Source organism: Perna viridis, chromosome 1, assembly GCF_037379345.1.
Source record: "Perna viridis isolate PV_CMFRI_1.1 ecotype Kerala chromosome 1, ASM3737934v1, whole genome shotgun sequence".
NCBI lineage: Eukaryota > Metazoa > Mollusca > Bivalvia > Mytilida > Mytilidae > Perna > Perna viridis.
The window spans coordinates 35,793,527-35,817,759 of record NC_142445.1 but is presented as its reverse complement, the minus strand read 5'-3'; the positions used below and the strand labels follow the sequence as shown (position 1 = coordinate 35,817,759).

Sequence of the window (24,233 nt, the reverse complement as noted above, 5' to 3'; positions counted from 1 at the left end):
ACATGCATATACAATCAGTCTGACAATATAATTTTCAATCTTTATTAAACAAAGAAACCATAATGTCAGATGTTTTCTATCCTAATTCTACAGTTTGATGATGAAATTGCAATGAATTTAAAAAAATTCATACCCAGAATTAGTTAAACTAAAAAAATTCTGCTTTCAGGTAACATTTCGAATAAGATTTCATGGAAAAACTTGTGTTTTTTTTTTTCTACCATGATTCACCCACTGCCTGATTCTTACAAAGAACAGCACATAAAATTAACTTTGTAGACAAACCTGCTTCTAGATCTCGATCTCTTTGTTCTACTTCTACTTCTCTTTGATCTTTTCTTCCTACTACAAACAAAAAAAGCAGATTTTACAGGCTTTGATACCATGTATTTACATATTTTCATGTTCATGACAAAGAAATATAAGTATGATTTATAAGGGGCACAATTCAAGTTAGTTGCTTACAACTTCATGTACCTGCAAACAAATTTAAAATAAGGTGTAACAACTAAAGTAAAATAATTAATGTGACATTTTTAAAGTAGTTTTCATATTATATAATGACCACTAATTTGACATGAAATAATAATAAATGAAAGAACATTCATCAGAAATGTACAATAAATGCCAAAAGCTGTTATTTCCCAATGAAACCATCACAAGGTTGTCATAAACATATTTACAGTGAGACCACGAAAACACAAGATGAAAATGTTGCAGTTAACAAGTAAAAAACTTCAAGTGCTTTCATGTACAACCCTTAAATCAAGTTTACCTTTTGAAAGCAAATTGCCATATGATATTCAAGCTTCATATAAAGTTTCATGAAAATCCATAGAATGGTTTAGGAGAAGTTGCACTTTATGGTACATGGACCAAATGAAGGATGAGATGATTTATTTGTTTACAGAAGTAAATAACCTAATATGAAATTCTGGAATACAACAGGAAATACATTCAATACACTTTACTGCATTTTAAAGTAAGGCCTTTATAAAAAAACTTCCTAGATTCTCATCGAACATTTTTCAAAATAAGGGGTGCGCAGGCAAATTTTATTTTTGACTTTTTATCAATTTAAGTGAAAAATGCTGTCAATTTAAAAGAAATTGACCTAAATGGTAAAAAAATCAATCTCAGGGAGATGAAAAAATTGGGTCAGGAAGGGATGAGAATCTAGGATGTTGTTTACTTTGGCCTATACAAGTAAAATTTATGATCATAATATAGTTTTTATGGAGTTTCAAGAAGTCCAGAGAAATCCCTGATACATTTAGATGTTGACAACATGACTAATAACTTTTTTAACAAGGTTTCCCTAACGAAAAGTCAACAAAATTTCAATATAGGGTGTTTACATTCTGTCTCTATAATCATAGATACGTTGAATCAGATAGTAACTGTCCTGGATATTAAACAAAGAACACTTCCAGACTGACTGATTGCAAATATTGCTTCTCATAATGAATATAACATGGAAATGTCAAACATTAAGGTCTATAAATAATTTCGGATAATTGTGTTATTGTAATGATTAGAATCTAACATCATGATGAGTATCTATCATTCAAATGAAGTTAGATTCAGTAGTAAATTTAATTAATTATTTAAGCAATAGCTTCTTTCATTTGATTTTAAAAATTTGGTAAAACTTGTTAAGATGTGCCTCTGTTGTACATAATAAATAAATACAAGTACATGTATAAATTTTTGACACGTAGGGGTTCATAGAAATGGGAATAAATATATAAAAGTTTTAATCTTGATGTAATACATGTATTGGGAAAGCAAAAATAATCATTCTAGACATGAAATAATCAAATGTCGAAAAGACTGCAGAGGTGGAACCCTGAACAGATACTGCTTTCAAGCTTGATACATTACAGAATTTGTTGTTTTTGGCCACCTTTTAGGTTCCATATCCCTAAATAGTTGGGACCACTACCCCAAAATTCAATCCAAACCTTACTTTCGTGGTAAAATTTCAAAGCAACCACTTATACTCAAGTAATTTGTAAAACAAAAGTTTACCAAACCTAAATAATTCTCATTTTCATAGAAATCACACAAAGTAATTGATTCAATCATAGATTAATGTATGACTGACTTGAAAACAGGGCCAAAAATCAAACTTATCAGTACATATTAAGACTCAATTAGCATATCAAAGAACTTAAATGGTTCAAGACTTTCAGGTTTAACCCCATTAAAATTGGTCAACAAATGAGTTACAAAACAAAGGAAATATGTTGTTATTGGCTCCTATTTGTAAACAGACAAGGCCATGACCCCTAAAATAAATCAGTTTTATAGAAGTCCATACACTTATTCTCAAGTTACCGTCAAGAAACCAAATGTCTACACACAAAGCTGACAACAATGATGACAGCAACACTGTTACAGTGTTGATAAAAAATGTTAAGGAAAAGCAGACAAAAGGTGGTAGCATTACAACACCCCAGTTTAACCTTCATTGACAATGGAGGGAAACAAGTTCATTAGTTCCTAAGGATGTTTTAGCTTGCCACGATGAGAAAACATGGAAAAAAGCTCAAAAGAAAAAAAAAAGATGAAGCTCAAAGGAGCCTAAATTGCTCTACTATATTTCATATGTTTACTATTATCAATTTAAATTTTCTAGTAAGACAACTTTTGATGAAGCATCTGGTACTGTGAAAGTACTATTCTTCGAGGGGTACCAATTTTCATTGTTTTCTTTGGTGAGCCAGACCACGAAATTTGGTTCCCAACAAAAATGAGATTCCCATTGATGTGTATACTGAAAACCTAAAAACCACGATTTCAAGAATCCACAAACTTGTGTATCTTCCCTAATCCATGAAAATTGGCATCCATGAATTAAAGTACTTTCACAGTATATGGTTCATGAAAAACAACCCCACCAGGATGAAAAATGTCAGCTCAAGTCCACTCATGGGCCTTCAATGAAAGATAAGAAAACCTTCAAACCACAGGGCAGACTGCAGCTGACCCAAAACCATATATGTCAAAGATTATTGTGACAAAAATTAAGCTTCATCAGATCTATGGCTTCAGATAGGAAGATTTGTTATATGTAAAGCCAAAGGAGAATGGCAGATACCATGTGATGCTAAAAATTTAACTTTGGTCACAATAAATTGATAAGCGTAAAAACCAGAAGCAACTTAAAAAAACAAATAGGAAAACTAAAATTTCAAGAGCATTTCAGACTAAAAATTAACATGGAGGAAAACAATAATTGAAAGTACTGCCATGATGAGAATTGTAAGAAGTTAGATTTATACAATATTTCATCCAAATTATACTTTCTCAAGCAAATAGGAAAAGTTAGTTCGCAAATCAAAATTTTCAAGCTGCAAAAAAAAAAAACAAGAAAAAAAAATTAAGATACAACTTTACCTATCTAAAATTTTGGCATTAATATGCCTCTCCTTATTACTGTTCAAAAAAAATAAAATATACAATTAAATTCCTTCAGTTCTGTTCACTTGATTGATAAAGATAAATTTTTAAAGTTGTGGATGAATTATGCAACTCATATTTCAGATAAAAGATACTAACATAAACATGGATAAACATATTATGACATAATATTAATAAAAAAAACAAAAAACCACACATTTTTTTTTCTAAATAATACTGCCATCTTTTAATGATATAGGAAATGATTTCTAGTTAAACAAGAGGCTCCAAGGAGCCTGAATTGCCCACCTGGTTGAATTTTGCTTTTCAAAGGCAATACATTTAACAAGAAGTTCTCCATCAATTTTGACTCAAGAAGTCTTTGGTAGGGCTTATCAGGATCATTTCAACAATTGAAAGTTTCTTTTAATCTATCACTGTTTTCAAGATATTGACTGAAAACTGTAAAAAACAAGAGGCCCCCAGGTACCTGAATCTCTAAAAATTTTTGCCTTTTAAGGGCAATAACTCTAACAAGGAGTTGTCAGACAATTTTGACTCCATTTGATTCATTGGACACATTTGTAAGCCTTATAGTAAGGATCATTTCAGCAATTGAAAGCTATTGGCTAAATCTAACAGATTTGGAGATGTATGCAAAAATCTGCTGTCTGACCCCATTGTTCTATTATTAGAAACAGCAGCCATGTTTTTTTCAGCGATCAAAAATCTGTCGTTAAGGATACCCTATAAAACAACTACAGGCTCAAGAGAGCCTGAATCGCTCACCTGGTTAACCATTTGCTTATTTGAAAAACTTAAGGAATGAGACAGGCTACGTTAAAATCAACTAAAATTATTCATAGCATTTTCATGACTTGAACAAGAATTTTGCTAAAGGCAACAATTTCTGAATTTTGTTCAAAAACCTGTCTTATGACCCCTAAGTTCCATTTTTAGTATAGGCAGCCATATCTATTCACAGATTAAAAATCACAACAATCAATTTGAGCACAATACACTAAAGAACTATTATGCTTATTTTCATTCAATGATCTTTTAGAGAAGATGATTTTCAAAGTTGTACATGTAAAAAAAAAAAAACAGCAAAAAAACTGTTTCAAGGGTCATAACTCGTATATTAGTCAATGAATGGTTTTGAAAATTTCGGCATAGGTCCTTCTCGTGATGCTTAACAATTTTATCCATGCCAGAAATTTGTTAAATGCAACAGTTTTTGAGTTATTTGCAAAAAACTATGATCTGACCCCTTTGTTCTATTTTTAGTAATGGCAACCATGTTTTTTCATGAATCAACAATCCCATCTGTCAATTTGTGTGGGATACCCTAAGGAACACATATGTCAACTTTCTTTTAATTCTGTGCTATGGATTTTGAGAAGAAAAATGCAAAAAAATCTGTTTCAGGGGCCATAACTCCTACATCAGTTGACCAATCGTTTTGAAAATTTCAGCATAGGTCCGTCTCATGATGCTGAACAATATTACACATGCCAGAATTTGCTAAAGGCAATGGTTTATTTGCAAAAAACTGCAATCTGACCCCTATGTTCTATTTTTAGTATCAGCTGCCATGTTTTTTCATGGATCAAAAATCCCAAAGGCCATTTTGTGCAGAACACCCTAAGGAACTATCATGCCAAGTCTAAAACCTGTCAATCCAGTAGTTTCAGAGGAGAAGATTTTTTAAAATTTGTCCACGACGACGCCTTTGGCTAGGTCAGCTAAAAATAGCAAAAATCATTGAAAAAGGGCAATAACTCCAACATGGCTTAACAGATTAAAACCAAAATTGACCAGAGATAGATCTTATCACGCTGCACACTTTTACCTTATGTAAGAATTTAGTTAAACCTAACAGTTTTGGAGATATATGTGAAAAACTACTGTCTAACCCCTATGCTCTACTTTCAGTAACCGTGGCCATGTTTTTTGACGAATCAAAAATCCCCATATCAGTTCTATGCAGGATACCCCAAAGGAACATTTATACCAAGTTTGGTTCTAATCAGCCAAGTAGTTTCAGAAGAGAAGAGTTTTGTATAATTGTTAACGACTATGACGACGGACACCAAGTGATGGCAATAGCTCACATGGCCTTTGGCAAAGTGAGCTAACATGAAAAAGGTTAGTTTTATGAGAAACCTTCCCCTTACAATAATAAAATGTAAAACTCCAACATCTACAATGCTACACAAACACAAACAAACAAACAAGAATATACATACTCTCTACTTCTGCTCCTTGATTTACGAGAAGACTTCCTTGGTGTCCTACTTCTTGACCTTCGTCTCCTGGGGCTTCTCTTTGGACTTTTACTACGGCTCCTACTCACCGACCTGCAAAATACAATTCATGGTAAACACCAACTTAGATACAACAAGCCAAACTGGCAAAGAGTTCATAATGTGTAAAAGAACAGTATCAAAGACAATTTAATTCATACTATTCAGTTTCTTGAAAAAAACAACAAGAAAGAACAGAGACAGTGGTGCATTTAATTATCTTTCTTTAAAATTTGCTTCGTACAAAGAGGGACTAAGACCAGCTTCATAAATTCATATAATGGGACAGTATAGCAATCATTTATTTGATAAGAAATGCATTTGCTGTAAATCATTTTAGAACATATAAAAACTCATTTACAATAAGTACACTGACAGTACTTGACAACAGACTTTAATTTGCAATTTGATTTAAAACTGGCTACTAATAGTACCAGATTCAACATGGGTGTGTTATAAATACCCAAAGGGTTAAGTGAAAATATGTTTACCTATTTATAATACTATCATCTCATACAATTAGACTGTATGAAATCATTTTCTAATTGGGCTTGGGTTTATTTCTCAATCATACTGAACTATTGATTCCTAATCAAAACAAGCAGGTCTCAATGTATTCAAGGATAACTTAAGTCTAAAATTATAATTCTACTAAACCTATCAAGGACTTTATTTCTAAATGATTTTCTAGGAAGATTAATAGATTTAAAGATGAGTTCTTTTGATGATTCAGAAATACTTCTCCATATTTAGGGTGTATCTAACATCTTCTCTAAAATTTATTTTGCTCATTTATATTTCTTGAAATGTTATTCAGTGGTTTACTTTGATAAAAGCATGTGGATAAAGAGGCAAAATATGTAAATTTCAAGAAATTTTAACCAAATGTTTCAAGGAAATAATTTCAATGAACATATAGTAGCTACTTCAACTAATCACTAAGATGCTTTGAGTTTAATGTCCCTAAATAAAATGTTTTGCTGATTTTTACAGAGTTATTTCCCTTAGGTGTTGTGTACCCCCTTAAAGCAGTAAATGTTATATAAGTTGATTTTTGCAATCCTACACAATCTTACAAAGCCACTATATCAAGACATATGAATAGATTTTAATATCACTATAAACTCCATATTTCCCTCAATAACAAAGAAATCAACATTGTAAAATCAGTCCTTATTTTCATTTTACATATGTCAGGAGAATTATACAACTTTAATGGTTATCAACCCATTTCAAAGGCACAGTAAAACTGATGTCAAAATAAAACCTGAAACAGAATATCAGTATATGAGACAATCACATGGGTCTTCAGGTGAAACAAAAATAAACCTAGCTCATAAATGAATAATCTCACAAGTTTTTGTCATACTAAAACACAATTTTATAGATTATTTCAATAGCCACAGATTGAACCTAAAATTACAATACAATAAAATCCTTATAATAACAATTTCCGGTTAGAGATCGGAGTTGTTTTTCATTGTTACCTTTTGCTGGGTTCAGGTGTGTCAACAGGATCTTTAGGTTTACTATAGTACAAAAAAATAAAACAGAAATGTTTGGTTGCATGTTAATGGTTATACAAAAGAAATACAGGTGTTCAACAGGGGCAAGTGTGGCAGAATATGTTGAATTCATAAGAATCATATCACTAAAAGTACAATTGTTTGTTATGATAAATGTACAACTGTTTTTTATGATAAAGAATTTTTCATTCTGCTAGGAGATCATTAATCAGTTCCAATACGTACTACAGTAAAGCAGGTTATTTTAGCAAGTGTAAAATTTTGTGATTTTGAGGCAAAAAAGTATATGCTAAAAATTTTGACGATTGTAATTTTGGCGGATGCTAAGTTGTGGTACAAGTACTCATGAAGCTTAGAGTAAATATTTTGCAGATTTTTTTTTTTTTGCATTTTTAGACAGACCACTAAAATAGCGTATACCAAAATTGGCATCCCGTGAAAATTACCTGCTATCCAATATTTGTTCCATTTTTTTGTGCCCTATATGTATACATTAAGTAATTATATACCTAATTCAAACCCCCATCCTTTACCACAAAGTTTGTTTATCACTATAAAACTGTACCTAGAAAATTCAAAATGTACTTCATACAAAGAAATAATATTTTAATTGAGAATCTGTTTTCTCTTAGAGTTAACGAGGAGAAAAGCATAACGCCTAAAAGCTTTAAACAAATCACATTTATTTGTGAATATTAAAGAAATAGTAAGTTGTTTTGAAAAAAAAATTATTGCTGTATGAATCAGGAACTCATTCAAAGACAGAATTAAGAAATAAAGCTACAGTGATCTCATGAGGCAATAACTGTTCAGAGGCGGATTCCATCATATCAGGTTAGGAGGCGTGAATAGAATGGCAGAGTGATGCACAGCAAGAAAATTTTGTGGCGTAGAATTTGTGGAAAATCAAGATCTAACACGAAAAATTCCACCAATATAAGGGAAGGGGTTGGGTATGTCAGGTCTTCACCCTATTAATCCGTGCCTGCTGCTGTGTTCTTAGCTGTGTAATATTTTCAAGCATTGTACTATTTTAGATCATTTTAAACATTTAGCACTGTCATGGCTTTTCTTACATATGGCTGGAGCACACTGATAAAGCAGTAAAGAGTAAAGAATTTCACTATGCACACAAACATTAATTTTTGCTACCTAATATTCCCTTTGCACAAGTGCAACCCAGACAAAAATGTGAAAACAGATGCCAGTCTATGAAAACTTTGAAAACAAAGTGATTTTTATAATCTTCCTACTCTACAGAGAAATACATATTGAAAAATGACATTAAAAAATGTACTAAAACAGACAAAAACAGGAATGTGATGAAGATTGTTTCCTTTTCTGCTAAAAATACAAGCATTCCTAAGAAATACATTACAATGTGTAACTTGTAAGGCCTTAGTGAATGAGCAACAATGAAACTCATAATATAGAAAAATAAACATCTATTATCATTGCTGATAATAGATTTCCCTGAACAGGAATTTGATAATTGATCATCTTTCATCAACTTGATTTTGCCATTTAATTTGAAATTAATTACTTTATCAATACAGGCATGTATAACAGCAAGATTCACTATCTGCTGACATTTGTTTAAAATACCAACAAATGCATTACTGAACACCTGCACAATAAAAAAATTCCTGCTTTAACAACTAACCTATTACAGTTAATTTGTTGGTTCTTGTTCACACCCCCTCCCCTAATGAAAATAAAGTTAAGGGAGTATCAAATGATCATGTTTTGCTGCACAGGCCGAAACAGGTTAGGTTTGGGGAAGTCTTGTTTTTGAACCCAAAGGTCATTGAAACTTATGGCTTTTGCACATGGAATACCAGGAACCATCATAGGTTGGAGCACACCATGGAGCCACATGGTATGACTTAAAAAATTACATTTAAATTTGTTGGTTTTTGTTCACACTCCCTACCCAACGAAATAAAATTAAGGGAGTGTCAAATGACGTTTGTCTATACAGCCCAAACAAATGAAAGTGAAAAATGTAAGGTTTAATGGGGGGGGGGGGGGCATCATGCTAGGTTGGACCCCACCATGGAGTCTGATGGAATGACACCGGCATCAGTTTCTGTTGGTTGTGGACAAAAACAAATTAACTATAATTGGCATATTGTTATATAGACAACTGATTGATGTGCATTGTAACTAAAGACAGCGTATTCCTTTAGTTCACTTCATAGATTATAAAACCCAGTAAAAATGTAATTAAACACCGAATTGATTTATACTGGATATCCATATTGAAAAAAAAAAAGAACAAAAACGAAAACAAAACATTACCTAAATTTTTCATGAGCCAGTTGAATGGGATTGAGTGATAGTCAAGAAATAGGATGCATGATTAATAAGCTGTTGATCAATATGGAATATCACATACATGGATTATTTGCATGCTACAATTCATCAAAAAAAATCTATCCTGCTATTGGCTAATTTCATGAAAATTTTATTCTTTATAAAAGTAGATTTATTCAATACATATGATCATATTCTCCAACAATGAAACCTACTTTTGATATTATGGATAAATATTGCAATCCACAGGCTTCAAATCATACTGTATTCTAATTACATAAATGCAAAAGATTTTTCAAAATTTTTAGTCTAACTATCCAAGTATAAAAAAAATGACATGAGACAAATATCAAAATAAGTTAGTATTATCTGGTCCTGCACCTAATCTATGAATAATCCACAAACCAGAAAGTTCTTATGTACCAAAACTAGCAGTCTTTAAAATAATTCTGACAGGAAGTGATTCATGCATGTCAAAAACCCACAAAATGTACTTTAATTTCTTATTCAAAAACAGTTACAGACCACATTAAGTCTAATAAGTTCTTACACGAGTCTCTATAGAAAATCTGGCTCCACAAGTGTCAGAAATTCTTACACGAGTCTCTATAGAAAATCTGGCTCCACAAGTGTCAGAAATTCTTACACGAGTCTCTATAGAAAATCTGGCTCCACAAGTGTCAGAAATTCTTACACGAGTCTCTATAGAAAATCTGGCTCCACAAGTGTCAGAAATTCTTACACGAGTCTCTATAGAAAATCTGGCTCCACAAGTGTCAGAAATTCTTACACGAGTCTCTATAGAAAATCTGGCTCCACAAGTGTCAGAAATTCTTACACGAGTCTCTATAGAAAATCTGGCTCCACAAGTGTCAGAAATTCTTACACGAGTCTCTATAGAAAATCTGGCTCCACAAGTGTCAGAAATTCTTACACGAGTCTCTATAGAAAATCTGGCTCCACAAGTGTCAGAAATTCTTACACGAGTCTCTATAGAAAATCTGGCTCCACAAGTCTGAGAAATTCTTACACGAGTCTCTATAGAAAATCTGGCTCCACAAGTGTCAGAAATTCTTACACGAGTCTCTATAGAAAATCTGGCTCCACAAGTGTCAGAAATTCTTACACGAGTCTCTATAGAAAATCTGGCTCCACATGTGTCAGAAATTCTTACACGAGTCTCTATAGAAAATCTGGCTCCACAAGTGTGAGAAATTCTTACACGAGTCTCTATAGAAAATCTGGCTCCACAAGTGTCAGAAATTCTTACACGAGTCTCTATAGAAAATCTGGCTCCACAAGTGTCAGAAATTCTTACACGAGTCTCTATAGAAAATCTGGCTCCACAAGTGTCAGAAATTCTTACACGAGTCTCTATAGAAAATCTGGCTCCACAAGTGTCAGAAATTCTTACACGAGTCTCTATAGAAAATCTGGCTCCACATGTGTCAGAAATTCTTACACGAGTCTCTATAGAAAATCTGGCTCCACAAGTGTCAGAAATTCTTACACGAGTCTCTATAGAAAATCTGGCTCCACATGTGTCAGAAATTCTTACACGAGTCTCTATAGAAAATCTGGCTCCACAAGTGTGAGAAATTCTGTCTTTTGACGAGTAGAGCACAGTGGAACTATTGAAAAGATGAATTTCTTATACTCATGGAAGAAATCACAGATCTTCAATAGATGACAAGTGTAAGAACGTATTTCTTCCATTTTACAGCCAAAGGTGTGGAATTCCAAAAAGCTCAAGGAGTATGTGTATAAAATATGTGTTGTACTACTGGGAGTCGATTAACCATGTGCGACTAACAGTAATCACTCAGAAAATTCTTTTATGTAGTAATTAAAGATGTGGATCTGCATACAAAAAGTTGGATTAATTTATTCATTGACCCTCTGAACTAGTTTGTGTGTTGCTATATTTTACCCATGACAAACAAGGTCACATCACCTGTCTGTCAAAGAAAAACAATGAAAGAGGAAGCAATAATTTTTCTTTTCATTGTTGTACTTTGGATATAAAATGTGTATAAAATTGGCACTTTGCAAGAGTTATCATTCTTGATTTGGTTTGATTGGATCATTTTAGTAAAATATGAATATAAGGTTTTCTCAAAAATACAGATCTGGATACATGTTTTGCTACAGAAATAAACTGATCATGTGAAGTTTCAACAATACAATTTGTAACTGAAGAAGAGGTAATATTTCGAAAATGGGTGGATATGAATATTGTAAAGTGGGTCATTTTGACAGGTGCAATATTTGTGATATTTAAAGCAAAAAAAGTATACAAAAAAATTTGTCAGTTATAATTTTAATGGATGTTAACTGGTACACTAATTACCGTATATACTCGCCTATAAGTCAGATTTTTGAGAAGTAATTTTCAGTTTCAAGAAGGGGTACCGACTTATAGGCGAGATATTACCGACGAGGGATTTTTTTCAGGAAAAGTCCAAGGAAGACTCCCAAGACAGCCATTATCGATGTTTTCAAAGATCTGTAGTTAACAATACCTGTCATATTGAAAATAAAGCTATTTGTTTGTACATCAATAAAGATTTCTTTCCAATATTGTGTTTATTTTATTCAATAGATCCAGTAAACAATGTAAACAATTCGTTTCAGTCATTTTAGCCGATGTGTATTTGTATTTTTACACTGGAGATGCAGGTAAAGATTCAGCTAAATACCGAACTTTTCTATAATTATGAAGTGTTCAATAATGTACCAGAAAAAAAATTACCAGTGATGGTAATCAGGGTAGTGGATTATACATTGAGTGCATAAAAAGAGTTATTGTTATGGGTCAATAAAATATGCAAAAACTTTTATTTTATAATTGATAGATGCAGTGACAATTGAAATTATTGAAGATGATCTGAGATAATAATAAATATGTAAAATCCCTTAGACGATTTTAAAAAATTAACACAAAATAGAAATTAAATTTTACAGGGATTATTATGAACATATGTGTATATAAACATGTATAGATTTAAATTGTGACAGTGTTAACAAGAGATTAAGCATATTGCCAAAGGCATATTTCTTTCATTACAGGTAATTAAAGGTAATATTAACGGTCGTAATGAGACAACTAGCGACTTTCAATCAACAATCAATCATTATAGATGATCCTTTGAAGTTTCTCGTTTTTAATTAGGAAGTGTATCTTTGTATGAAGATTATCTCTTTAAAAAATTTCTGAATTAGTATCTAAGCTTGGACATTTTGAGTATGAGTATGAGTATGAGTATGAACAAATTTTCAACCAGAACATCGTCAAAATAGCCTGCTTTGAGGAAAGTTTCTGACCAGTCACAGTGGTCGGATCTGATACCGACTTATAAGAGAGTCAATACTAAAATGCTCGATTTTTGAGCTGAGAAAGGGGTCCGACTTATAGGCGAGTATATACGGTACTTATGCCAAGAGAAAATATTTTGTGGCATTTATCATGGCGGTGTTACACAGACTCCTAATATTAGCACCATGTGAAAATTACCACCATACAGTATTAATAAATCTAAAAGCAATCTGTTGTTGCTACTACAAACTGCATCCCACCTTCTCTAACTAAATGAAATTTATGATTAATATGAAGCCATCCCAAATGGAGTATATTCCACATTTTGAATATTTCACATCAAGAGCTTAGAACTCTTTTCCACTTTATTTGATTCTTAAGTACTTAAACATTTTTCATATCATCTCCCAGACAAAAGCAAAATAAATAACTGAAGTTTCTCTGAACATTTTATATTGAATCTACACATTAAACTGATTTCCTGAAACAAGATTCACTGTACGAAGACTATAACATGTAAACCTGTCCAGGAGTTAGCTGGTCAGCTGCCCAAAACCATTTGAATATTTTGTCCCAAGAGCCCTTGTGAACATATTGAGTATAGAACAGAATAAAAGAAACTGTTGCATTTCTGAGAGAGATTTATACACATCTAATAATGTTGGCAAACCAAGCACAAAATAAAACTCTCAAAACAAGAATTTCACGCCACTAAGTTCAAAATATGAATAGTTTACCTATCATAATCCTGTTTAGTCATAGCTGGTGGACCATCACTGAAATAAACAAAATGACTCAAGTGATCACCACTTTCATCATGACAGATTTAAATACTAAGTGTCAATTTCACAAAAAGTTGTCAGTGTAAAATGGATCTTAAGTTATGATGTCATAACAGAAAATAACATTGTGACATCACAACTCAAAATCAATTTTACACTTACAATTCTTTGTGAGTAAAATTGACCACTGTTATTAGAAATTCAAAGCATAAATATAGATGTAAGAATAAGAAAGCTTTTAGAGTATAATTTCTAAAAAGACCTGAAGCAAAGCAAAGCAACATAAATGCAACCAACACTCCCACTATACTGGTTAAAAATAAGACACTACTGGAACATTAAGTGATACCCATGTAATGGTGAAAAAAAGGGGGATGGCAAAATGTTCAAAAGAACCTAACTCAAAACTACTTTTTAGATTTTGCTGAACATTGAAGTTAAACTTTTTTTACAGTACTAAACAACTGTACAGAACATCAAAAACACTGATCTCGTGTTATTATCTGGAAACCATCTGGGGACACACAGACATGCAACTTTTTTGGAGGGCATCACATAGTACTTTGCCACTTTGTATCATGAGGTATAAAAAAAACACAGCCTGTCCTGAAAACTTCAACTGATATGGTGTAATGAAAATGCAAAAACATGTACTGGTAATCTTATTTTCAAAAACTTTTCCAAAAAGTCTTGCTATTTCTTCCTACCAATGAAATGTTTAATGAGAGGTTAACTTTCATCAAGAAACTTGTAATTGTAAAAGTATACCTACATTTAAGCCCCCTCAAACCCTCCCCCCATTCATCATTTTAAGTCAGGACTGAGTTGACATTTTGTTCATGTAAAGACAAATTTCTTAACAATTAAGTAGATAAAATTTCTATCAATGCTATGCTTTTTCTATGTTCCAGTTTAAAACAAGCAAACCTCAATGCAATTACTTAAGCATTATTCTTTAATAACAGAACATACATTCCTGCCATGACTACTGATATAATAGCTGTAGGAACTTCCTGTGGTTTGACCACAACATTTCAAGAGAACCAGTAAACTAAGAGCATGTGGATTTTCATAAGTGCTAAATATAAAGTCCAGAGCATTATTGAGCAAAAGTGCAAAATTTTCATTATTTCTGAGAAAATGAGATCTTACGTAATACAGAAGCCTAAGTCACTAAAAGAAAACCATACAGTCATTCAGTGACATAAACCTCACACATTGTCTTTGAAAAAGAAAGACTTTTTGCCCTGAATATAACTGCTTTTTGCTTTGTAGTGGCATGTATATACCGGTAATTTACACAACTTTAAATCAGTAACCAAAGTTTCTAACTTTTTCCAACATTGAACTCAAACTTCCAGTTATGACTGAAAAGAAAAACATCACACCTCATTCAGATCATGCAAGAAAAAGAAAGCAAAAAAAAAAAAAAAAATCAAAGCCCCTGTTAGCAATAAAAGGTTGCTTAAAACTTGTTACCTTTGAGTTTGTGCATAAAAAGCTGCACCAGGCTCCGGGTTAATTTCTCTACATGAAAACAATAGAAATTAGAAGTTGATGTTAAAGTCTGTGGCAGAGTATGGAGTGGCTAGCAATGTGGATGGTAATAGATAATGATAGCAGCAACCACTTACTTTTTTGTGCATATAAAGAAGGGAAAAAGGATCTTATAATTAACCCTAGATTTTGTTTCTACTGTTGCCTTCTATACAAGTGATTTTAACTTCTCAGGCATGTTTTAAAATCAGTTAATCTTGAGTTATTTATATCAACTGTATGGTTTATACTCATATTAGTTTATTACTTGTAGCTGTATTTATATTGGTTATATATTTTGACCTCATTTCATAATATTTCAAATTAAGACTCAAAACATAAAAATCAATTAATAGCTCCCTACAGTGAAAAGATTTTGATTTACGCCATCTTTTAATAGGACAGGCACAGTAAGTGAGTGCTACCTTTTATAGTTAAATGTTAAAGAGTTGTTAAAGATAACAGTACAAAATAGTAAAAAAAGAAGTATAATAAAACAGAAAACTAGTCCATTAGTACAGTATTCAGTGCTGAATCAACAGCACAGTCTATATTCTTTAATCTACATTTTGTATACATCATTAACAAGATAACATCAACAGATGGTAGACAATATAAAAAAAAACAGGTTTTGATACTTAACATTTGAATGACCTTTCTTAATTGAATCAGATGTTTGAATGAGATAAATAATTGATCAATTTGAAAAAAGAATATGCCCACAAACTTTGAATTTCAACAATTCCTGAAACACTTTATTTACTGGTAAAATAGGCATCATGCAATTTTGCACCTTCATTTTCATTGTAAAACTTTTGAATGTTTACACAGTGACAAGATTAGCATGTAGCTTGAATTTCCCACTGAATAGTAATTCAGCTCCGTTTTCTATACCAAACAGAAACCATGACAAAAGATTCATCAGCAATAGTCAATAATGTTAGAAAGGGCTAACATCAAAATCAACATCAACACAATAAAAAAAATATATTTACCTTCCAGGAGAGCCCTCCTTCTCTGCTGGAGATACTTCTCTCTCTAATTTAGGGGGTGACAGTGATTTATTCTGTGATTTGCTCCTTGACCTCTTCTTCTCTGGTGTCCTTGATCTTTTCTTGGGTGATCTGCTCCTCTTTTTTGGTGGAGTTCTAAAATTAAGAAGTATTTTTAAAGGCATAGATTGTACTGAAAGTAGAGAAGACCACACAATAAGTTGGACATGGTAATCTGTATATATCCTCAAAATGTATTTGTGCAACTATAAGAATCTGAACTAAAAAATTCTGAATATATTGGACTCACACTTATGCTAGATGGTTTTTTTTTTGCATAAAATTCTTATTAACACAGTAAACAACATAGAAAGTCATAATCAACACAAGGTTACTGGTGCTAATAAGACCAGAAAACACATATCTGCTTATTGCTATTGCCAAACTAAAAGAAGGAAATAAGTGACTAAAAACAAAATACCTCCACCCCCAAAAAATATTAAGTTTTATTCCTATTTTAGGCAAGAAGCAAACTGTATGTCTTTCAGAAAATTTGGTCTTGTAATGGCGAAGGATATTTTCATTTTAATGGATATATTTTTCTTTAATAAAACTAAAATGGCTCTACATTCCATATAAAATTTGTTCTGCTTGCCTTCTGAAATGTGTTCTATGTTTCTTATGGAACTGCTATGAAAAATAGTTCTGCAAGCAACTTGCAATGGCATTACCTTGACCTGGATCTTCTACTGTAAGCTCTAGGTGTTCTGGACCTTCTTCTGAAAAATATGAAAACAAATTAGTTTTAGACTAGATAGTTGTAACAATGAAATTAGGTGTAAGTGCAGTATATTATACCCCAAGTACATTTAAACCCTGTGCAAAACAAACCTTGCATAATTAACCATGTGTCACAGTGGAACAACACATAGCACACTGACTCTATACTCCTGACATGGGTAGAATATGCTGAATACAATGAAAGAAACCTATATCCATGGTTATAAATTTTCATGGTTACTATGTTGTGGACTTTTGAATTCTTTAAACTGCATTAAGTTCGTAAGTTTTTAACATATTTTGCATTTCATTGGGAATACAAATTTGGGGTTTCTTCAAACCAACAAAACAATAGAGAATTTTAACCCATGAACACCAGTTCTTCAAAAGTAATTAAGTATAAGCTTTTGTAAGAATCAGGCAAAATGGGAGAAAATCAGAAAAATGCATGTTAAAACCCCACCAATCTGACAATATAAATTAATTCAAGGATGCTTTTTCTATGTGAAGAGACAATTATCTGATCTCTGCATCACTGGATTTCCTCAGAATTTTTTCAATAATGCTAGAAAAGGAGAATTTTTTACAGAGTTATCTGTCCTTGAAATATTCATTTTCAGTGCATTTCAATGAAATTAAAACTCAAATGATATTTATACCAAAATAATATGGAATATCTTCTCCCTTTTCCTTGATTCTGATGGTGCAAATAGTCAAATTACACTTTCAAAATGGTGGGTTTCTTCATACCATGTTTTACCCTCTGCCTGATTCTAACAGAGACTGACATTTCAGGATTACTACAAGATTAAAACCAAATATATGATGTCTGGTCTTTTGACAAATACACAAACAACTAAACCTGTCTATTTTTAATACTATGATACATCATGCGTAAACAAACAGTTGAAAGAAGGGTTGGTTTAAATAATCTTTTAAAAAAGTGTTTTTGCTTTCATTTCTAAATTCCTACATAAACCCAAGAGAGCAATACTAACAAAACCTGATGTAAAGATAAAGCAAAACAATAACTATGGGCATAACAACTGAAATTTAAGGCGAATCTGTATATCATTTCTGTATCATGATATGCAATATATTGGACAATGTTATACGGAAAATTCCAATGTGAAAACAAGATGTAGTTCAACATAAACAACAGACTTTAAAAGAGGTAGGGGACGGGTATTGAAAAGAACAACCACCCAACATGTATGCAATATTAAATCAAGGAAGACTTCGACCATAGACTGAAAAAAAAAAAAACCTTTTGAAGACCGAAAAAAATCTTATTAACAACATCAACAGCAAGCCTATTTGATAAGCAAAATATATGGGCAATACCAGTAATCTTGAAAAAATCAGTATTTTCATGGTTATTTATGATGACAAGTAGAAGAAAAAACCTGTCAGTATCTGTATTTGTTTATAGTAATAGTTATTCTATGACTCTCCACCCTCATCAAGTTATGCAAAGTTTTACTCCAAGTTTGGCATATTCATGTTCTTTCATGAGCTTGCAAGATGCAAAATTTTAATTTTTCTTAAAATACCTGTTTCACCCTTCAATATCAACTGTAAAAATGCAAACCCTATAATGCAACTTTATCATTGCAAATTATATCTATCCTTAACGATTGATTATTTTCACTACTTCCAAGATTTGCTTTCATTTACATTCATTTCTATTTACAAACATGATGCAAGAGCTAGTAAAAGTACAACAATTACACTGAAAGCAAATCTGTCTTTTATTCACAGAAACCCAGGGTAGATTCCGATGCTTTTATTACTCCACCACCCTTGGGTCAACTAAAAAGACAAGTGAAATTGAGAAAATTTTAAACAAATACTAGTACTAAGAGAATATTTCACAAAAGTTCAGAGTATATTTGCTAAAAATTAAGAAATTTCTTGTACTATATATCAATAAAAAAAATAAAAAAATAAAACATGTAATCTTTACCTTATGTATGCAAAAGAATGTCTTCTGATGTCTCCCCTTCTTGAAGAAAATTGTTGTGAAAGAAAACAAAAGCATACTCTACTACATATTTTTAGTTGACCCAGGGTTGATGGAGTAAGATATGCATCGGAATCAGCCCTGGGTATCTGAGAATGAAGACTTTCTACAGATATAAAACATGATTACCTGACTGGGAAGATGATTTGGCCCCTCAGTGGACCCCTTCAATAGGAAATAAACCATTATTAGAATTGTTACGTAAATAGAGTTTGAAATCACAGTCATAAAATTTCTACTTTTAAATGCATGGAACTTATTTTATGTTGATAATATAACATTGCTTACTTTAATATAGAAATTGGTGAACATTATTATTCTGCATTTTGTTACAAAATAAAATAGCCCCTATCACATGTTCACCTAGGACCTAAGTAGTTCATGCAAACAATCATGCATTTATTTACTTAAAATAAAAACTCAAATAAACTGATGAACATCACATCAAAATCATGTGTATATTTTGAAAGATAGAGTCACTGCACATAAAACTGATATTCATTATTAATGGAATCATCAAAGAAAATATCAAAGCTCGAGATAGGCTAAGACATATATGGGCAGGGTGTACTATCATGTTTACCTTGTAGGGAAGTGGTTAGATCCCTGTGGTCTTTCTTCTCTACACGGTAACAGAAAATATACTATTGTTACAACATACCATATTTTTTTTATACCTAATATATACGTAGACATGTTTTCCCCTGTTTTCTTTTTAAGTACCAGTCCATAAAAAATTCAGACACTTCCTGTAGTAGAGGTGAATCACAGTGTAGAAAAACCCACCATAAAAATTTTTTTTTTTGGTTTACAGATGCTACATTATTGCATAATATTTCCGTATTTTTTAAATACATTTTTAAGAAATCCATAAATTCATCTTTCACTAAAATCAACCAAATCAAAAGAAATCAAGAGCGATAACACCTTCCATGGACTAATTTCATACACAATCTATAAAATTTTTATCCAAAACTACAACCACCCAGCAACAGACTGAGACTGCATGGTCTGTAACTCTTTCTGAATTAGAAATAAAAAGTGAGTTTGGTGGGTTTTTGACATGCATGAATCACCTCCTGTCTGATCCATATAAACTGGAGTGCTAAAGTAATGTCCTCCTCTTAATACATACTGATTCTTATAGATAATAACAGAACCAGTAGAACCTGAACTTGTCAGGACTACCAAAATTGTGGATGATTTGTTTTTATAAGTGAAAAAAAATGAAGTACATATATATGAATACAAATACATTAACATAAGTAAATAAATTTGGCTGAATTTTCTATTTCATATACTACAGTTATAATTTTGTCTCATTTCCATGGATCAATAAGTGTATAAACATTGTTTATAATACATCTGTGAGTAATTTGCCTCTTACAAAAAAACATAAAAACATGTATATTTATTATCATTTATTCTACCCATTTTCTGAAAAATTTTACTATTGAAGTTCCATTAATAAAAATCTTTTTCCCAAGGTTTGCACTTCATGTACTTTTACTTTATCTTTTGTCTAATTCATGTATATTATTTTTCATAATTGCTATCATTTTAATAATAATTTAGAGACACACAATACATAATGTACATTCATTTACAATACTAAATAACAGTCAATCAAACTTAAACAAAAAAAAAAAAAACTTAAAAAAAATATATTTCTTATGAGTTTTACAGGAAAATAAATTATAAAAAGTTTTCTTTGCAGTTTTTAAAAATTTGTTTATATAATTGTCTGAAAAAAATTAAAAAGTCTAATATTTACTTAAGATATCTAAATTGGCCTAAAAGGATCTTTTTAAGTGGAAAGTTGACAGATATTACCTCCACCTTTTCTGTTCAAATAAGTAAAAATGTAATAATCAAAATTACATACTGGGTAATTCCCCCAACAAAAATTGGTTAAATGAAACTCATACAATTCATTTAATAAACAGTAATAAATAACAATTGATAAATAATGTAACTAAACCAAGAATAAAAAAATTCAAAATGATTTAACTACTTTTTGTTATTAAATATCCCAAATCTGCAAAGCAAATTTCATACAATTTCTTTTTAAAATAATAATCTTGCAAATCCCACTATCTGTAATGAATATATACTAACTTAGACCTGCCCTTAGACCTTGACCTGGATCTGTGCTTTGATCTTGACCTTTTTCTTGACCTGAAAGAATAAAAAGCAGTATTAACATACATAAAAATCCTGCCAGTCCCTCTACGTCTAAAAATGGAACACAATGAGAGGAAGTTTCCTCCCATCAAGACAACCATTACATAAAGCAGAACAACCTCTCATACTTTTACAAAATTTTATGTACAGAAAGAACTTCCTAATTAAAAAGAAATGTCTCAAGTGATTCCACTGATGAACAATATTTTAGGGAGCTAACATTGGAACACAGTCATTATGAGTGAATAGAAATCTTACTAGCAGATTCTTATAATCACATCAAAACAAATGATAAATCAGAATTTTTCTAAAATACAACTTTCCCTTGAAACAGTAAGAGGAAATTGAAATATATTTCTTTAAAAAGTTGTACTATTTAAAAACTTGTAAATTGATGCCAAATGAAGTAAGGTTTTGACACTTTCAATTCAGCAACAAATACCTAGATCTTCTTCGTCTGGAACGAGAACCAGAACGTCTTCTGGACCTCGACCTTTTCCTGGATCTGGACCTTTTTCTTGACCTAGATCTTCTGGATGACCTCTTCCTTGATCTTGACCTTGACCTTCTTCTTGACCTTGATCTTGATTTCCTTCTAGACCTTGACCTTCGTCTTGATCTAGATCTTGATCTACTACCATGTTTTTCATCTGCAGACAAATATAGATGTGTCAAATTAACACAATCAAAAAGACATAAATAGTGAATGAAACTGGAAAAAACAATGCCAAAACCAGCATTCACCAGTTTTTTTTTTATGATCTAAAGACAGTTTAACCTAATGCATTAATCGAAATCAATTCATAAACCTTTATAAATAAGATTTTCGAAATAGAAAATATTATTCCTAGCAAAATTTAGATGGCATATATCTTCTATTGACACTTCCTATGATGGAATGCATTGTGCAGATGTTTTGCATGTAAAATACATCAAGCTTATTTTTCATTTAAAAAGAACATACATGGATCATCAACAGCAGCAGAAATCAGTGACTGTGCTTCTTTGACCTTCTTCATGGCTTCTTCTATTTCTCTTTGCTGAGCCTCCTGTGACTTTGTCAATGGCTTGATGATGCATGTATTTGAATGAGAGACTCTACAAAGATAATAAAACTTCCTTGGAACAAAGTTTATCACATCATTTCCTACTGGCAAGAATGATCAAAGTATTTTTTTTCTGAATGTATACAAATTTCCATTCATTACTTTTTGTTAGATAGGTTTTTGTTGTTTAAAAGAAAAAAAACTTTGGAAGTCATATGTTCATAATTTGTAATCCATTTACAATAGTTGACATCCTATGGCAGATATTTCATGCATTTCAGGACAAGATCATTTGGTATTTAATATGAATCGGCAAGGGATCCAACCCACAAACTCAAGGCCAGTATGAGACCACTGAGGTGGTTTCATGTTTGGTAAAAAAATGTTGATTAGGTTGGGTTCTTGTGGAAACTAGTGTGATACTAATAAATCTATGTTTCTTTATCTTTTATGTAGAAAATACTCACGTCATTGGTTTGCCTTGAAACATGACAGCATTATATGTGAGAGCTGTTGCTACTGATCTTTGATCAGTAAACTCTATATAACCTGATAGAACTGGGCCATTAGGGTCTCCAGCCATCCTGACATACTTCACTTCTCCAACCTGGGAGAAAAAGGTCATCAACTGTTCTGTTGTAGTCTGGAAAAAATTAAATAAGCCTGTTACAAATGGTAAAGTCTATTTAGACATAATAAATTAATTTAGTAACACCAGTAAAATTTGTTTGAATAAAATTTTGGAGTGATGTAATCATGTAAAATTAATAAATAAAATTTTTACATAATTTAACAACACATGATCAGTGGTTGTAGAGAACTCACATCCATGATGATGACATTACCATAGCATAGTTAAAAAACAAATATTTTGCAGTGGTAAAAATGCTATTGCAGAAATAAAATGTTATTTATATTCTTAACAAATCATCAGAGCATGTTAAAACAATGAAGAACAGCCTATTTTTTATTGTTTCCTTACACTAGTATCTAGGTTTGTAACATATACAGTTCTCCTTATCTCCTCTATCTTAGAACCATCAGTACTTCCTGGAAGTGCAGGGTATTGTTGTAGTCCCAAGGCTGTCAGTCTTGGATCGTGTGTAGTTATCACCTGGTTGGGACCAACACCAGTCATCTACAAATAATAATAAAAAACAAAAATAAAAATTAGAACTGTGTTTTACATTGTTTCTACTTTTAGGCCAAACAAATTATAGTCTTCCGGCTACCAGTAGGAAAAAAAATAAGGTAAGTAGGTAGGGAAATATTTTTTTTTCAAAAACATTTTACGTTAAGTTAATGGGGAAACAATCCACCTTTTTACAATGCTTGAGCCAAAATGACCATAAAATATTTAGGGTAAGCATCAAAAATAGGGTAGGTAGGGTAATGGGAAACAGACATATTATTTTTTTGCCTTACCACCTGAATTCAGCTTTAGCTAAAATCCACAAAAGGTTTATTTTTGAACAAATGTTTCATGCCAAGCCGTCTCATGGGGAAAACATGAATATCTGTATAAAATAGACAAGGGAAATAAGTATTACTTTACTTATGGGAGGGTACTTATTGATGGAAAGGATACTTTTCAAAATTCAAATTCAATAAAACATTGAATAATTTGCTGTCAGATAACTTTAACAGTGTTTTCATTAGGAACTGGTAGGAGGCAAATTTGCATGCTTCAAACACCTGTCTGTCTGCTTCAAGTGGAAAAAAATTAAATATTCAAATAAGAATTAATAGATTTGTCCTATTCAATTTTTTATTTGACATTTAAGGAGAAAAAATTGTGATAACACTGTCTAACATTCGGACTAACTTCACAAGCCTATAATGCTATGATCAGATATGATTTTATCAATCCAACAAAAAAGTGGAAATGAAGAATTCACAAATAAACATACAGTTAAAAAAAAACAGAAAAGTAAAATCCAGATTTGAAAAGGCCAAATTCTATTTTAAAGCAGAAAAAAAATCATGTCTGCATCATATTAGTAGCGTGAAAGTTAATTTTT

General features: G+C 31.6%; 1 protein-coding gene across 16 annotated transcripts in view; it reads right to left on the bottom strand.

Annotated features, from left to right (window-relative positions):
• LOC148628546 (uncharacterized) overlaps positions 1-24,233 on the bottom strand; it is a 37,903-nt gene that overhangs the window by 2,444 nt on the left and 11,226 nt on the right. The window contains exons 4-18 of one of the 16 annotated variants that reach the window (XM_088589686.1): positions 23,195-23,350; positions 22,680-22,855; positions 22,131-22,264; positions 21,609-21,816; positions 21,101-21,160; positions 19,566-19,604; positions 19,112-19,147; positions 16,911-16,958; positions 16,183-16,335; positions 15,131-15,178; positions 13,607-13,645; positions 7,199-7,240; positions 5,655-5,765; positions 3,403-3,441; positions 286-345 (exon numbers count right to left, since the gene is read on the bottom strand). In XM_088589686.1, coding sequence (XP_088445812.1) covers positions 286-345; positions 3,403-3,441; positions 5,655-5,765; positions 7,199-7,240; positions 13,607-13,645; positions 15,131-15,178; positions 16,183-16,335; positions 16,911-16,958; positions 19,112-19,147; positions 19,566-19,604; positions 21,101-21,160; positions 21,609-21,816; positions 22,131-22,264; positions 22,680-22,855; positions 23,195-23,350 — 1,349 coding nt within the window. The remainder of the gene's footprint in view (positions 1-285; positions 346-3,402; positions 3,442-5,654; positions 5,766-7,198; positions 7,241-13,606; positions 13,646-15,130; positions 15,179-16,182; positions 16,336-16,910; positions 16,959-19,111; positions 19,148-19,565; positions 19,605-21,100; positions 21,161-21,608; positions 21,817-22,130; positions 22,265-22,679; positions 22,856-23,194; positions 23,351-24,233) is intronic. The other 15 variants (XM_088589694.1, XM_088589703.1, XM_088589723.1 and 12 more) reach the window with 15 other exon arrangements.